At 33.0% G+C, this 16,961-nt stretch overlaps 1 protein-coding gene across 1 annotated transcript; it reads left to right on the top strand.

Annotated features, from left to right (window-relative positions):
• Positions 1-12,967: 12,967 nt before the first annotated feature.
• On the top strand, positions 12,968-16,153 carry LOC114409596 (myb family transcription factor EFM-like). The gene is made up of 4 exons (XM_028373101.1): positions 12,968-13,362; positions 13,948-14,580; positions 15,067-15,143; positions 15,367-16,153. Exons 1-4 carry the CDS (start codon positions 13,167-13,169, stop codon positions 15,847-15,849), a joined length of 1,389 nt encoding a protein of 462 aa, XP_028228902.1. The 5' UTR covers positions 12,968-13,166; the 3' UTR covers positions 15,850-16,153.
• The last annotated feature ends 808 nt before the right edge of the window (positions 16,154-16,961 follow it).

Below are 16,961 nucleotides of genomic sequence, written 5' to 3'. Positions count from 1 at the left end.
TTCGACTCGATTTTTCTTCACGAAAACGTGTTTTTTGCCCAAAATAGCCGAAATGCATAGCCAAGGGTCTTGAACATTTTGAAACAGCTCCCCCCTCCCCTATTTATAGAAAAAAAAGGGAGGTGCTTGCCGCCCAAAGACTTAATGAAGAAAATTTCTAAGCACACCCGAATTACTAAGTTCACCCCCTTTTCGTATTTTACGGAAAAGTTACGGAAGCCTTACGGAAGTGTTTTCTAATTTTATTTTCATCTTTTTTCTCTTCCCTTTCACCAATGTTAAGTGGAATATGCTTACCCAAGGTTTTTGGAAATTTTACGGAAGTATTACGGAAGCCGCGGAAGCCCCAGAAACCATTTTTCAAAAACATGGAGGAGCTTGCCGCCGAGTTGCTTCCTCCTTAAGCAACCCAACTTCCAAAATGTTCCGGAAGGGCCTAGATTTGAATTGCTATTTACACCCTATCTTGATAAGTTCACCCCCCCTTACCTTTTTTGGTGATTCTTTTTTCGTAAAGTTACGGAAACTTACGAATCTCGTAACGATACTTGTTTTCTTTCCGTAATGTTACGGAACCTTGCGGATTACATAATCATCCCCTCTTTTGACTTACGGAATGTTACGGAACCTCACTAATTATGCAACGATGCTTCCATTTGATTTCCGGTGTGTCACAGAACCTTACGGATTGTGCATCAGTATTTTCTTTTGATTTCCGACATGTCCCGGAACTTCACAAATTGCCTAATGATGGGTGCCAAGCACCTCACAAGGACCAAACAAAAGTTGCATGTCATCAAGAAAAGGTCCCCGGACGAAATTAGGGTATGACACCTCCATATCGGCCTTCATTTGTTCCTATACTTCTTCTAATTTTCATTAAATCTTGTAAGAGTCAAAGTGCAACTGGAAATAAAACATGGACATATCAACGATTCCTAATTTTGTAAGTTATTAGCTTAATCATGTGTTGGTCGTAATCAAAGAAGCTATGTAAATTCGACCCATCTTCTCCCCTAACTTTCACAAGCTGGTTACTTCCATACTTTGACCTTGACTTGATAAAATCCTTTTCTTAAGGATTGCGCTTGGTTCAACCCTATGTTCGCAAGAATAGAAATTTTGATCAATAATATTTCAACAACCTATCATAGAGGAGATGTGATGAATGATCAGGGCATAGTTATGCATGACAAATGTATTTATCAAACTGACACAAGACGTCCGAAAGACCACCCTTTTCTTGTTAACAATGCATTGGGTACCATGTTCATGTGATTTCAATCATTTTCAGGAGAAAGGATTGTATAACCTCAACATGGTTTGTTTATAGCTATTACTATGGTACCCAACATATGAAACTAAAAATGTGGTGTAAAATTTCACACTTCATTGTGACTTTTGGCGACGAAGAAGGGAATGCAAGGCATGAGCAACTATAGGCAGGATTATGCATAACATGCGAACGATGATAACAGAATGTATGCAATTAGCTGAAAAAACATGCTAAATGAATATGTATGACAATGCAATGACTTACGCAAATGTAATGCATGAATATGATAAAAGCATGAATGATATGTCAATTATGATGCCATGAAGAGATGCATGATGCGATCAAGGAAACCAGACATGGTAAGTTTGCCCCGGGTCCTTAATTCAGGAACCTAAGGGAAAGGATCCAAAAGTCCACTATCTAGAGACAACTCTCAAGGGTATTTTCATGTAACCTTACCATCCTCTAGAGATATCATCCTCTTAGGTAATACACTGTGGCGATAGGGACTATCAGCGACAATACATCACCAAAAGAGGAAAACTCTAGATGAGGCATCACTGTTATCATGCGAGTCGGGGACCCAACATGACCACAGATCGACCTCTACTCCCTATGGCTAACACAGACCCGAGTATAGGGCCTAATATCTCAAAGTATGTGCAAAAAGTGTGGGTGTCATATGTGAATGGAGCTACCTAAGAATTACCCAACCCCACTTGCAAAACAACCAGAAAATTCCCAGGCAGATACAAGAAGCATAACACATGTTGTCTATCCTAGGATTCAATGGCACCATTTATTTCTAACTACAAAGGTAATAGGTACAAAGATACACACCAAGAAGTAACAACGCAGCAAAGGTTATATATATATATGAGAAAAACAACGAATAAAGGAAACGAGTTTGAAGCTAAACCGCAAAATGAACAATAACGGAATGAAACTTTAACGAACATGAGCACAATGCAAGGATTAAAGAGAAAGGGAAAATAAATAAATAAAAGGTCACGATAAAATTGCACACTTGATCAAATGACTTAACTCTCTAACGAGTTCCCAATGGAGTCGTCATCTGTCGCAACCTACCTTACAACAGGACGGCGAACAAAAATTGATAAAAGCACGTTCATCTTCTACAGAGAAAATGAGTGGGAGTCGCCACCAACGTATATTCGAGGAAAACATTAGAAAAACTGAAAGAGGTCTACGGATTTTGAAAAGAAGGGTTCGAGAATTGTTTACGCATAGGAAAGGTATTAGCACCCCACGTGCCCGTCACAAAGAATGACAACCTTTAATCGAATGTGCAATAAAAATAACGTGACTACAAAATTAATTATTTTTCCAAGAGTAGTGAATTTCTTTTCTTTTACTATATTATTTTTATTATTTAATATTATCTTTTTTAATCGACAAGGGTGTTGCCCTTTCTCCTACGTATCCTCAGGTACAATGAGGAAATCAAATCTACGTAGTTCTTTAAGTTTGAATGTTTGTGTGTTGAATTGATTTTATGTTTTCTTTGAAAGATTTATTTTAATTGCAAACAAATAGTTGTTAAGGTGTTGGACCTTGAAATGACGTTTTAGGTTTTGAAAAGCAGACGAAGTCGTTAAGGCGTTGGACCTTGAAACGATCTCAAGTGATATTTGAGTAGAAAAGATTACATATATAATATCAAGAGGGATACATAAGGGTACAAAGATTACATCAAAGTCTTAAGAAAAACTAACCGACTGTTGCACAGGGTACAAGGCTTGCAAGAGAAATGATGTAGGAAATGATCCATGGTTCGATTCGGCAACACCTCGACTTCTCTTTTATTTTTCTTCTTTTTCTCCTTTCTATGTTTTTCCTCTCTTTCTTCAATTCTCAAACCCTGAAACCCTTCCCTTGCATGACTATTTATAGGAAAAGGCCATTTGGTGCAGGGGAAGCTCGCCTAGGCGAGCCAGTTGCTTAGGCTTGAAGGTATTGGCTTGCCCAAGCGAGCTAATTGCTTAAGGCTAAAGCTTTCCCATGGCCCAGGCGAGCCAGATGCTGACCTGGGCGAGTTTAGGTCAGAAAATTCTAGGAAATGACCATTTTGCCCCTTCCTAGTGGCTTTTGTTTCTGGAACTGACAGACAACCATCAAAACTCTACGTGACCCCTTGGCCTTGCTGTAACCGGTGCCAAACACCGTAATTCGAATAGCAATGATCAAAACATCATATCCGAATGATAAAAACATTATACCCGAATGAAATTAGGGTCTGACAAGATACACATATCCTTTATATGAAAGACACGGGATCACCTTCTAGCCATTTGTTCCTCATGTATGTCAAACACAAGATCATCAAAGGCACAAACCACACGTGTAACAACGTAAGGGTAGGCTTAGCAAAAACAACCATACTAACAAATATACAACTTAAAAATTAAAACATCATCAAATACCATCATATTTAGAGCATAACATGTGGAAGTCATATGTAAAAAAAAATCTTAGAATTCACAAAATAGGACATCTCATAATAACATTAATTCAAAAACAATCACATAAGAATTCAATCACCAAACCTCATCATCATCATTAGTCAAGCAATCATCAACATCATGATTCAACCATCAAACATCATCATCACCAGTTGATTAATCATTGACAACAAAGATAGACTTGACTCCATGGAGACTTTACACCCTCAACTTGTATTCCTTGAGGTTTGCAATACAACACCTCCGTACCCACCATCTCCTTATGGAATATACCAAGAATACAAGCTTCACCAATAACAAATATAGGTCATAGGATACTTGGATTCCATTGAGGTTTGAGATATAACATATTCGTACCCGCCATCTCACTATTTCATGTCTCAAGGGTCAATGTTTCACCATCGACAACAATTCATCCCATATGCATTAAAAAGGGTCACTAATCCTCTCGGGAGGTAGTTCTCAACACTTTGACACACCATTCAAAGTTAAAACATCATCAGGGTGATAATCAGGAAGATACCCTACTAGGAGATACACCTTGGTTGCTTTAGTGAGGTGAACTCCTGGCATGAAACTCACCCTCCTAAGTATACCAATTTCTAGTAAAAACATTCACAAATGATATAGCTAACCTTTTCCACACATATGGACAACTCCAAAACAAAGAACATCATCATCAAGGAATCAACCAACACAACTCAAAACATTCATCAATTATCATAAATTCATCAACATTTCATTAAGATCTCAAAACATCATACTTTTCTCAATGTCACATTCAACAAATAATTGTATATATCCTCATGTACATATGAATGCTTCAACTTAATGTAATAATTTGTAATTCAACACATCATTAATTCATCACACAACATTACCCATTCTTAGCAAATGTGAATTGATATCATAGTCCTGGAATCCCATCATGTCATTTTCATAATGCTCATACATTAGTGAAAACTTCAATTAAAATTTAGTTAGAAATCATTTAATAAATTGTTCAACATGAATTTTTGCTCAAGCTTAACCTAAATCTCAGTTAAGCACAAATTCCAATGGCCATTTCAAATTTTTTGATATTTTCGCTTAAGCCAATGTCAATCTTTGCTTAATCCTAGATTCACTTATGCTTAATCTTGAAATTCAACAACCAAATTTTCTTTTCAAACTATTTCGTTTAAGAAAAAATAACTCTTGGCTTAAGAAAAATACGGTTACAAAACTTTGAATCTCTTGAAGAAGACCTTAAATGACTTCTAAATCAATTCCAATTCAAATTACATATCATATACCATACAAATAGTTCATTCCACACCCAAAAACAACATTTCAACTATTAACCACTCAAACAAAGCATTCACTCCAAGTAAAGCTTCCCTTACCTCTTCCAACAAGGAGTTTTCTTCGAGAAGGAGAAAGGAAGAAAAGAAGGGACTTTGGGTCCATGATGGAGGTTTTTCCACTCTCCCACAACAATTACAATACAAGGATCTAACCCATGATCCAAAAAAGCTCACGGAAACAACAAGTAAGAACCCATAAACAAGCTTTCTCATGAGCTCCCATGAGTGATCTATGAAGAAAACGTAAATGGATTTCATGAGGAAGAAGAAAGGTCCTTACCACACTAAGAACAATCCAAATAACAACAAGAAGAGGAGAAAAAAGCTTTCTTTTGCACAAGGAAGACCAAAACTCAAGCTCCCAAGAGAAGAATTTCCTAGGTAAAGAAAAGGGTAGAGAGTGTATTATTTTATTTTGGTTAAAATTTACAATGAATTTTATGACTCTCTAACTTCCTACAGTTCACACTCCAAACTTCACTAAACTCACTCATCCCATTTCTATCACACTTAAGGTCCACTCCCCTATGTCCAAACACTCTAAAAACCAACTAATGAGATATAAAACATAGTTTAAGCATAAACACAATATAAACATAGATATAAACACCATAAACCATCACTTCATAGTTACATAATTAACGAAATTTAAATTTAAATATATTTATTAATTAATTATAATCAATCATTATGAAAAATACAAAATGAAATATGATAGAAACCAAGTTGTCCAGACAACTCACGATTATTATCCATTAATCCCATGAAAATCAGAAATAAAAATATAATAACCATGAAAATCAGAAATAAATAGATAATAGATAAAAGTTGAGTATCATTGTATTGGTTCCTAAACACCTTTTTTTTTAAGTTTTAGAGAATATTTATATCTATCCTTAAATATTCTTTGTATATCTCTTAGATAGCATTGAAAGTTTTTTTCCAGGTATTCTCAAACACTAAGGGTGGGTGAGATCGAAAAGGCTTTTAAAAGATAGAATATTTAGAGTTAAAGTTTAGGGAGGCTTGTCTAATGAATATCTAGCTAAATGTAAGATTTATGTTGTATTTGAACTGGTTATAGTTTAAAAAAAATTATTTGCGTGTTAATTATTTGAACCTAGCTCTTTTGAATTGAGAGTGAACTAGGATATCCCTTGATTGTTTTGTTCCTCGATTGTCTTCTTGTTGCACTTTAAATTTGGGCCAGTCACGTGAAAATGCTTTTTTGAAACTGTTTTCAAACTAAGATTAATTTGATCAAACTCATGCTCAGGAGAATTGTTTGAAACAAAAGAAAATACTCTCCAAACTTTATACAAAATTTATTTTGTCTTTATTTGGCTTGTGGATGTTTGAAAAACAATTTGCTTTATCAAAAATCATTTTGAGACAAATATATCTCCTTTTGTTTTTCTGTGTTTTTTAAGAAATATAATAGATTTTTTGAATAAATAAAAAATATTTTTTACTGGGAATTATGTTGAAAATTAATTTTATTTTTCTCCACCTGAAATCAATATATGTAATAAAATAACATTTCGTAATTTTTTTTGGAAACTAATGTATTTTTAAATACTATTTGTTTGAATATTTTTAAAATAGTTATAAAAAAATAATATTGAAAGGATTAAAGATATGAAAATTCAAGAAGCATTGAAGTAAGATAATTTTTTTACACAAAATGAATGAATTAATAAACTAAAAATAATAAAATAAAAATCAAGAAGCATCGAAGGATAAAAAGAAAAGGAAATAAAAAAAAATGTAGTAATAAATTAAAAATATAATTAAGGAAAATGCTGAGATATTTATAATGATAGAATTTTAGTATTATATAGAATTAATAAAAAGATGCAAAGATGAAAAGACGGGAAAAAAACGATTTTTGAAAAAGAAAAAGATAAGAAGCGTGAGTTGCACACCTGTTTACGGTGACCAACTCATGTTATATTTAACTCTAACTGGACTTTATTATATATTTTACATCCTGCCTGCACGGTGGAGGTAGAAAGGAAAACAAATTAGTTAATGTAAGTGGCAATATTCTTCGATTTTTTAATCTTTACAAGAGCAATAATTGTCGTTAAAAGGTAGAATCCTTCTTTCAATAGAACTGTTGGAACTTCATTGGTCACTATGTACTAATGATCGACCTTCCTACAGCCTTCTTCATCCCAATCTTATTCATTATTCGTTAGTCTTTTGCTTTTGTTAATTAAACCTATTGACGCAAGATCAGTCTCATATATCCTATATGAATTTTGCCAATTAAAAAATAGAATCAAATTTCTTCTATGCAAAGCACTCTTGTCTTGATTTATTATATTGGATATATTCAAAGAAATGGAAATTAAGGAAAACTTTTTTTTTTTCACATGAATCCTTTCCCTTAAAAACAATGTTATTTGGGACATTATCGGACTTTAAAGTATGTACATTCTATGCAAAGCACTCTTGTCTTGATTTATATTGCATTATTTTTTTTTTCTCACAAGTATCCTTTTCCTCAAGAGAATTTTATTTGAGACATTATCGGACATGAAATATATACTTTTCTTTAGCAAAGATACAAATTTTTTATTCATGACATTGCAGGTTGCAGAGTAGAATTTGGCATGGATTCTATGAAAAAGAATAATGAGTTGAGAGTCGTCTATTATTAGTTTGCTAAAACTTGTTCCAATACCATTGTGGGGTCGTATATAGCATTGGAGAAATACAATCTGTTCATGGCATATTGTTTCTGTTCTAGGAGATGTGGAATGGTAGAAGGAAGGAATATTCTGCGTCCTTGTATGTTTCTGTTCATGGACCAGACAAAAGGGATATTCAGAAGGAGGATATGGAAGAATATTACCCAAAACTGTTCACATGTCACCCACAACACTCTTCCCAGTCTTCCCTTTTCTTTTTTATGAGTAAGTTTTTTCCCTCTAAATTTTTGTTTTGCTTTTCCTTTCTAATAGTTAACAAAAAAGAGAGAGAAGAAAATAGATATTAAAGGTATGTGTTGTAGTCTAGCTTGAACGAGAAGAATGAAGTTGGAAAGCAAACGAACCACCCATTATTGTATACTCAGCTCAGGGACACGGAATTTGATGCACTCTCCGCATACGCACACTAACCTTTTCCCTTTTTCATTTTTAATTAAGAATCACATAATCTTTTGTTTCTCATTGTGCTTCTCCTTTTACTCTTTTGGTTGTTAATTAGGTTCCTTTAATTTAATAATAAAGACCAATAAAGAGGGCACTTGACTCGGGGCAGCTTAACTGATCAGTGTGCTAGTTTACTAATATTAATTGATATTTACAAAGGAATACTAGTAATTTACTCTTTAGCACACTTATCATTGAAACATATTTTATTTAATTGGTTAATAATTATTGAAAATAACAAAATTGAGAGAATCATTAAATATTAAATATGAAGTAGGACTCATCAAATTTATCAATTTCAACGAATTTTAATGAATTTCAACAAATAAGAAAATATATCTAAAAGAATGGATCAGAGAGTGTTTCTGACGTTTCTCATATTAATAACAATCTAAATAAATAATCAAACTAATTAAATATATGATACATTATTAACTAGGGAAGGCTTGTTAGTGATTATTGATTAAGCAACGTTGCAAATTGATTCTTATATCATCAATTTCCTATGCAGAGAAAGGATTTGGATTTTCAAATCTTTCCAATTTCAAAGCCATAAATAAAAATTTAGGGTGGACATACAAGTCCAGATCGATCCAATGATCAGATCAACCCAAATCGAAGAGAAAATTCTTAGTTGGTTTCACTCATTGATTCGATTTGAATTTTGAAAGTATAAACCAAATGAAATTATTTCAAATATAGGATTTGAGTATGTAGAACTCTGAACCAATCCAAACCTGCAACCTAAGCCATACTATTTAAAATTTGACTAAAATATTTTTTTTTACCTCATAAATATGGAAGTTAAGAATTTGTTGTATTAATGTTTTTTTTACATCGATTATATGTATGTATAATTGATATAAAAAACATCACATTTACATTTATTATATATATATAATAAATGTAAAAAATATTACATTTACATGCATAATCGATATAAAAAACACAATGTAGGTTAGGATATGTTCGAACCAAAAAATGACATATTTTAATTTTGTGAGGAAGAAAATTATATTGCATTTTTTCTGTAAATAAATTTCAAAATTTTTATATTTATGAAGAAAAAAAATCATATTTTAACCTTTAATTTTTTTATGTTGTTTAACTCTATAATTTTATGTTGTGAGTTCTATAATTCTATCAATTTTAATGTTTTATAGATTTGTTATTGAAGAATATTAATTATTAATTTATTAGTTTTAGTATTAATTAAAGGAATTCAACCCATAATTTCTTTCTTCTCTGCTCCCTTCAACCACCCTTCCAAAATCTTATAACTTCTCAATGTTTTATAACTAGTATCTCACTATTATATAGAAAACAACTTTTTAAGATTAAATGAAATCCAATCTACTTTTAACATATATAATATGTATAGAACCTATAATATCTTGAAAGTATAAATAATTTGATGAAGACACGTAAATAGCTTTGTATTATATTTTTGGATCTGCGTATGAGTGTCTTATCTTAAAGATATTAGGTAAAGAGTCAATTAATATTTTTTTATATTAAAATTACGTTGAGATTATATTCAAAATCATGAGAAAGTACACTATTACATTTCTTAATATTAAAAAACTTTTCATTTTATATGGCTTAGCAAGTGCTTTTAGAACACTAATTAGCATTATCCTATAGTTTTAACAAACTTCATTCTACGTTGTTTGAAGTTTGCAAAATAAAAAATAGGTCCTGTACTGAAGTTACACCTCTTTCTCATTAGAAAAATGTTGGTAGACGAAAGGATTAAACTGTAGAGTATTGAATCCTAGAAACTCTGATAATATACAAAATCAATGCTCCAAAAGTTTAATTTACTTAGTTATCTTCGGTAACGCATTTTAATTAAATTTTATCTTTTTTTATTAGTTAAAAATTTGTTTGACGGTTCAGTGAACATGTTTTTTAAAATACTAACTTTTAATTTTTTATATTTTTTTTTTGTGTTCAATATATTTATTCAAGTTTGTAGTTATTTTTTTTAAATAAATTATAATTTTATTATTTTTTATCATTTTAAATTTTTTAACTATTTTAACAGTTAATTTTATCAAACTCTTATAATTTAATAAAAATCAGTTTTCAGCTATAGAAAAACTTTCCGGCTAGTTTTTTAGTTAATGTTTTTAATATATGTATATGTGTGCGGGCGCTTGGCAAAAATATAAGGAGACGCGGAATGTAGTGGAGCTTCCCGAACCCGCTCCTTACCAAAAGAGCAAAAGTTCGTTTACATTATAAAGGGGAATCTTCTTGGCTTGATACCCACTTCACTAAAGATAGTAGCATAAGAAGATTCTCCGTTGTTAGCATCCTTTATCACTCTTTTAGGGAGGTGATTTTTTTTTTATGCCCTCTTTAAGCTTCGTGAGTTGGTTTCCCTTAATTTACAGTCACAGAATTGGAACTAAAATATTCCTTGCTTGTACGCAAATATTTTATTCTATATGGTGAATGCCTCATTTTTTAGAATTAGATATTCCTCTTTTTTTTTCTCTCTCTCTCTTAATGCAATCAAATTCAGGACAATTATGCAACTTTTGGACTCGGAGAAAGTTGCAAGGTGGATTGATACTAAAACCTATTTTGAATGTGCTTGCTTTTTCCCTTTCTCTTAATTCAATGGTGGTGAAAATTATGTTGGTGGTATATGCTCTCCCAGCTCAAAGTGGTTGCTATTAATTAATTAATCATGGTAGAATCATTAATACCTGCTCTAACAGCAATTGCAATACATTGGTAAGGACACCTACAAGTACAACGTTGCCCTACACATGGCCAACATCTGGTACCCAAGGACGATTAATTATATATTCTCGTCACTCCTTAAGTATGAGCTTTAATTTAGCTACCTACCCTAACGAAACCATGGTAAACCATATTTCTAAGGGTAGCAAAATCGCCTCTTGTAATTGGGTATAAGTCTCTCTAGTTTGCACTCATTACTTAAGTTAATAAACTTATTTTGCGCTTAGAAAGAAAACTTACCCATACTTTTTTTTAGCTCCTTTTAGTTTATCTTAGTAAACTTTTTAGTGAAACTTAACAAATGATTTTTTTAAATAATTCCAGTAAATTTTATGATGATCAAATTTATGATAGTTCTCATATAATATTTGATTGTTAAATAGGATCAAATTGATATATACTGAAAATTCAAAGTCATCAACCAATCACAAAATGCACATCCTTAATAAAAAAATGAGTTTTATCTTAAATACTTTAAAAGTCACACATACTGTGAATTATGATTGATGACACTTTACATTAACAATGTATAATAATAAAGCTCTTTTAAATAAGTATTTGATTAAAATATTATTTTTGATAAAATAATTACTTATTTTTAAAAACTCAGAAAATAATAATTAAGAATAAGCAATTACTCTTAAATTAAACTAAATATGTATAGGTTCCTTACCCAAACACATGTTAAACAACTATAAAATATAAATAACATAACTCACAAATACACATGCGTTTTCCTTGTTTATGATGGACCATTTGATCGATGACTTGTATATGCATCCTTATCCTAGTACTTATTGCACAAAGAGAAACTTCGAACCAAAAACTCACCTTGGATATCCGTTAAAGCAAATTCAATCGCAGGTTAAAAGAAAAAGAAATCAAAGAACCAAAAATAAAGGAAGAAAGATAGCACATGTCAGTGAAGTTTAATATAAAGATGCTGGAGAATGTGATTCTAATTTACAATACAGAGCTGCTATTTTAGTTCAAAAAAAGTCATACGAAATTGACAAGAGTGTTATTTGTTAAAGGTTAAATTAAGAATTAATTCTTGCACGACACTATTTTTTGACTTTATATATATAGTCCCTACAAGAAAAAAAAAATTGCATTTTATTTCATAGATGATTTTATGTATATAAATTAGTCCCCTCCATTTGTCGACATTAATTATAATGGTAATAGTTGGAAGATTATATTTTTCCCACCTTTTCTTTTTATCTCGTTTAATCTTCCCTCTAATTTTATCGCTCTAATGTATATCTTGCACCCCTGAGTAAAACTTGTTTAATTGCAGTATTTTGAAAACTAAAGATAGTTTATGAAAACAGAAATCAAATACACTCTAAATTTTCAATTTAACCTTTAATAAAATATCTTTAGTAACAATAAAGTTGGCTGATAAAAAAAACCTTTGATAAAATATGAACAAAAACCTATTAAAGGTCGGAATGAAGTAAAAAAAATTATACATCAATTTTTCCCTTAAGTACTGTGATTAATATTCTCGAACTCTTTATCTTCTCTTTGCAGTAACTTATATTATATGAATAGAAAGTATATATAGTAAAAAAAAAATTGTGAATAGAAAGCTAAAATCAGGGAGGTACAAAAGGGATAGAATGAAAGAATGGAGTATAAAGGGGGGAAAAAATAACAGTAACAAGAAGAATCATCTTTTTCTATATTGCTGATTTTGATTGATGCAATAACACTCAGTAATTTGCTAAAACCAGGCTCTAAGCACAAGACTTTCTGCTGTCAGATTCTCTGATTCCTTCTCTCTCAGCACCTCTCTCATTTTCCTATTTTTTTGTTTTTGGAGGAAGTAATTACATTGTTCTCCTTTATCCTCTACTTTTCTTCTTTTGTTTTCTCTCTCTCCTAAACCCCACTTTATTCCATTGAACTCATTCCTAAAAAGAAGACGATCCCCCCTCGATCCTCCTTGTGTTCACAAACAACATCACACCCCTTTTCTCTCTCTCTCTCTCTCTGTCTCACAGTCTCTCCCACTTGCACTAGCAAAAAATAAGGCCAAACACCCCCTTTTCCTCTTGTTTGTTCCTACATACCTGAAGTGTTGTCATGAACATATTTTCATCCTAAACAGTTCTTGTTGTGTTATTCGTTATCCTTAAAGATGTCATCACAAGTAGAGCTAAGCATGGATTACAAGCCCTACAGCTACTCCACACTGCTGAAATCATATGCAGATGAAACTGAAACTGATCAGACCCACAAGCTCGAAGAGTTCCTCTCTCGCTTAGAGGAAGAGCGTGTCAAGATTGATGCCTTCAAGCGCGAGCTTCCTCTCTGCATGCAACTCCTAACCAACGGTACAAGTTTCAATCCATCATCATCGTTTTACCAAAGAAACATATCAAACACAAGTGATGATGATCCAAATTCCATTGAACCAATTAAAACATGGAATGTCCCAAACCCTAAAGTTTCATCAATACGCCATGATGAAAATATTATATATACTTTTATCACTGCACACTCAGAATATTCTTTTTTTTTTTTTTTCTGATCTTCCAAATAATGGCTTTTGTATTAAGGTCTTCTATTTTTTTTCCACCTCATTCTCCTCTTGCTTTTCCTTTCTCATATCAAGGTGAGAGACGTATATCTTCTTTATTATTATTAATGAGTTGCTATAAATACCCACAGAAAAATCTAAGTTTTGATACAATTGTTTTTTTAGCAAATAGCTAAACGAGTTTGGGCACATAAGGAAAAAAATAAAAAAGGGAGAGAAGGTCTCTTAATATACAAAAACCCTTAAAAAATTAGGGTACCATAGAATAATTTCTCTTAATATTATTTATTATTTTGGTATACACAATCATTAGTCTCAAATTTTAGCCTCTGAATGCAAAGTAAAAATCTTAATTTCTTTCAATCTTCTATTTTGCTAGCCGTGGAGGCTTCAAGACAGCAACTACAAGCCTTCAGATCGAACCAAGGAACAAGGCCAGTTCTGGAAGAATTCATGCCAATAAAGCATCCAAACTCTCAAGAAAGCACTGAAAAAACATCAAACATATCTGACAAGGCGAATTGGATGACATCAGCTCAACTATGGAGCCAAGCAAGCGAAGGAACCAAACCACAATCCACAATTACATCACCAAAAAACGGTGCTGATATGGGCTTTAGCGTGAGCCCTAATCCAGCCCTAGACAACAAACATAGGAATGGGGGAGCCTTTTTACCATTCTCAAAAGAACGAAACTCGTGCCAAGGATTAAGGGATCTTCCTGAGGTGGCCCTTGCCTCTTCTGAGAAAGAAATGGAGAAGAAGTGTGAATTAGAGTCAGAGAAATGTTCCAAAAGGGAAAATTCAGGCAAAGGATCAGGGAGTTGTGAAGGGGTTGTAGATCAGGGAAAAAGTGCTTCAGTTGCATCTGAGGCACAAACAACAAATACTACCATCACCACCACAACTAACAACACTACTGGCCAAACTCATAGGAAAGCAAGAAGGTGTTGGTCACCGGATTTGCACCGTCGATTTGTTAATGCTCTTCAAATGCTCGGTGGATCTCAAGGTATCACCAATTAAATATATATCTTTTGCTCTATTGAAATATGACTTTTTTAATTGCCTATTTTTTTTTTTAAAAAAAAAATTCATCTGTTTTATTTTTGTATTAAGAAATGCACCCTTTCTGAAAATCTAGAAGCATATAATTTTTATGGATTTTAAAGATTATAAATAAATAAAATTATTTAAAAAAATATTTTTAATTTCTAAAAATAGATTTAAAAAGATAATCGCATTTGTACTTAAAACAAAACTATTGTAGATTTAAAAAGATACACAACAGAGGAAAATATACATAAAAATAATATTGTAGGAATCGATCCATGAATTATTACACGAATAACACATTTCTTTAGCAATTCTAAACTTTTTTTTGCAAGCTACATAATAAGCCTGAACGGAACTATAATCATTAATGCAATCCAATTATAATCATTGCAGCAACCACTAATAAGTGCTCCTATTCTTTTTGTTGTTTGTGACTTTATAGTGGCCACCCCAAAACAGATTAGGGAGCTGATGAAGGTTGACGGTTTGACCAATGATGAAGTTAAAAGCCATCTCCAGGTACTTCTCTCTCTGGATTGTACATACAGACACGAATGAAAGAACCACTTTGTTGTTGTACTATTATTATTGCTTCACTGACAGCTTAGTATCACTCTGCACAATACATATTATTCTGCATGTGGAAACCAACTTTAGTTGTTTTGTTTTCTTCTTTTCATGCTTCCTTGGTCTGTTTTCTTGCACTTTCTCATCAAGTTTCTATGTTAAAATTTGTTTACAGAAATATAGGCTTCACACTAGAAGACCTAGTCCAAGCCTACAAACCGGAGCCCCAACACCCCAGCTAGTAGTCTTTGGAGGAATTTGGGTGCCACCGGAGTATGCCAGGGCTGCAGCACACTCTGGTGGCCCCACCCTCTGTGGCCCACATCCTACCTCACATGTGCCACCTCCACACTACTGTGCACCCACCCCAATGCCCCAAGAGTTCTATAACTCGGCTCCGTCACTGTCCTTACCGTCACCAGCACATGAAAACATCCTTCACCACCACCATTTTCACATGTACAAGACAGCACCACAGACCCGAAGCTCTCCAGTGTCTGATGTTCGGAGCGGTGGCGACCGGTCGGAGACCATTGAGGATGGGAAGTCGGAGAGTGGTAGCTGGAAAGCAGAGAATGGAGAGAAGAAAGGGTTGGCAGCACTAAGAGATCAAGAAGGGGATGAGAGCACTGGAAGTGAGATTACTCTTAAATTCTAGGGCTTATGTGATCACTATGAGAATTATTTTTAGGACTAGCTAGGGTTTCTTATTTTGATTTTCTTTTATTAACCTTGCATGATAGCATGCATCCCATGTTCAATTAGTCATTTAACAGAGTGGAGGGAAGTAACCACAAAGGAGAAGATATCCTCATAAATTTGAACTTTTCAGAGAAATATCTGTTTGTATTGTAAACAAGGGATTGGTGAAGGTAAGGGCATAAAGTGTGCGTCTGTTTTGTTTTGCTTTGTGTGAATACGTGATGTTAACAACATAATATGAGAGGAAGAATTTCGTTCTATTGTTCTTGGCATTTTCTGCTTCTCTTGATTACATATTTGCCCTTTGATTTTGTAGATAATGACAATGGCGATAACACTCACCAACCCTTGGTCCCAACTCGTTGGCCAATATTTTAATTTGACTATTGTTCGGAAATGTTTCTCTATACCTTTTGGTAGGGTGTGTGGCATTGGGCTCCATTTTTGTCTCTTCAAAAGACTGCCTAACACTTTTTGTAAAGTGAATTGAAAAACCATATTCAAGTAAATAATCGTTATAATATATGGATTATTATTTATAAGCGTGTTTGGATTAACGACAATAATTGGCATCAAGGATAAAATTACAGCGAAGTCGATACAAAAATAACTAATCATTGCTTGACAATATCATGGTTACTAAACATGCATGCACCATATTTATTGCGGCTTTAATATACAAGTTTTCCGACCCATCACAACCATATCGGGACTACAATTATGGCTTCATCAATCATCTTTATGTTTTTTTGCAATTGCCTGCAAGTTAAAGGTTTTTCGACTTATTGCAAGCACAACCATTGCACTTTGTTGGGTAGACCACTTGGCTACCACGTGAATTCCTCAAAAGGTTAGCAACTTGAGAATGGTAATAAATGAATTGTGGAAGTTAATTCATTGATCGAATTCTAGGATTTTAGGATGCTCATTAAAATACTTTTGAACATGTTAAATGTACCTTTTCCGTTCTTTATTACTATGTTCTATCTTCTGAGTAGGATAACGCGCTCACCACACACGATAAAATGCAGGATTCCAACACAGATCTGGTTGAAGCTGGTCTTCGTC

This window comes from Glycine soja, chromosome 4 (assembly GCF_004193775.1).
Source record: "Glycine soja cultivar W05 chromosome 4, ASM419377v2, whole genome shotgun sequence".
Lineage (NCBI taxonomy): Eukaryota > Viridiplantae > Streptophyta > Magnoliopsida > Fabales > Fabaceae > Glycine > Glycine soja.
This window is presented reverse-complemented; position numbering and strand designations above follow the sequence as displayed.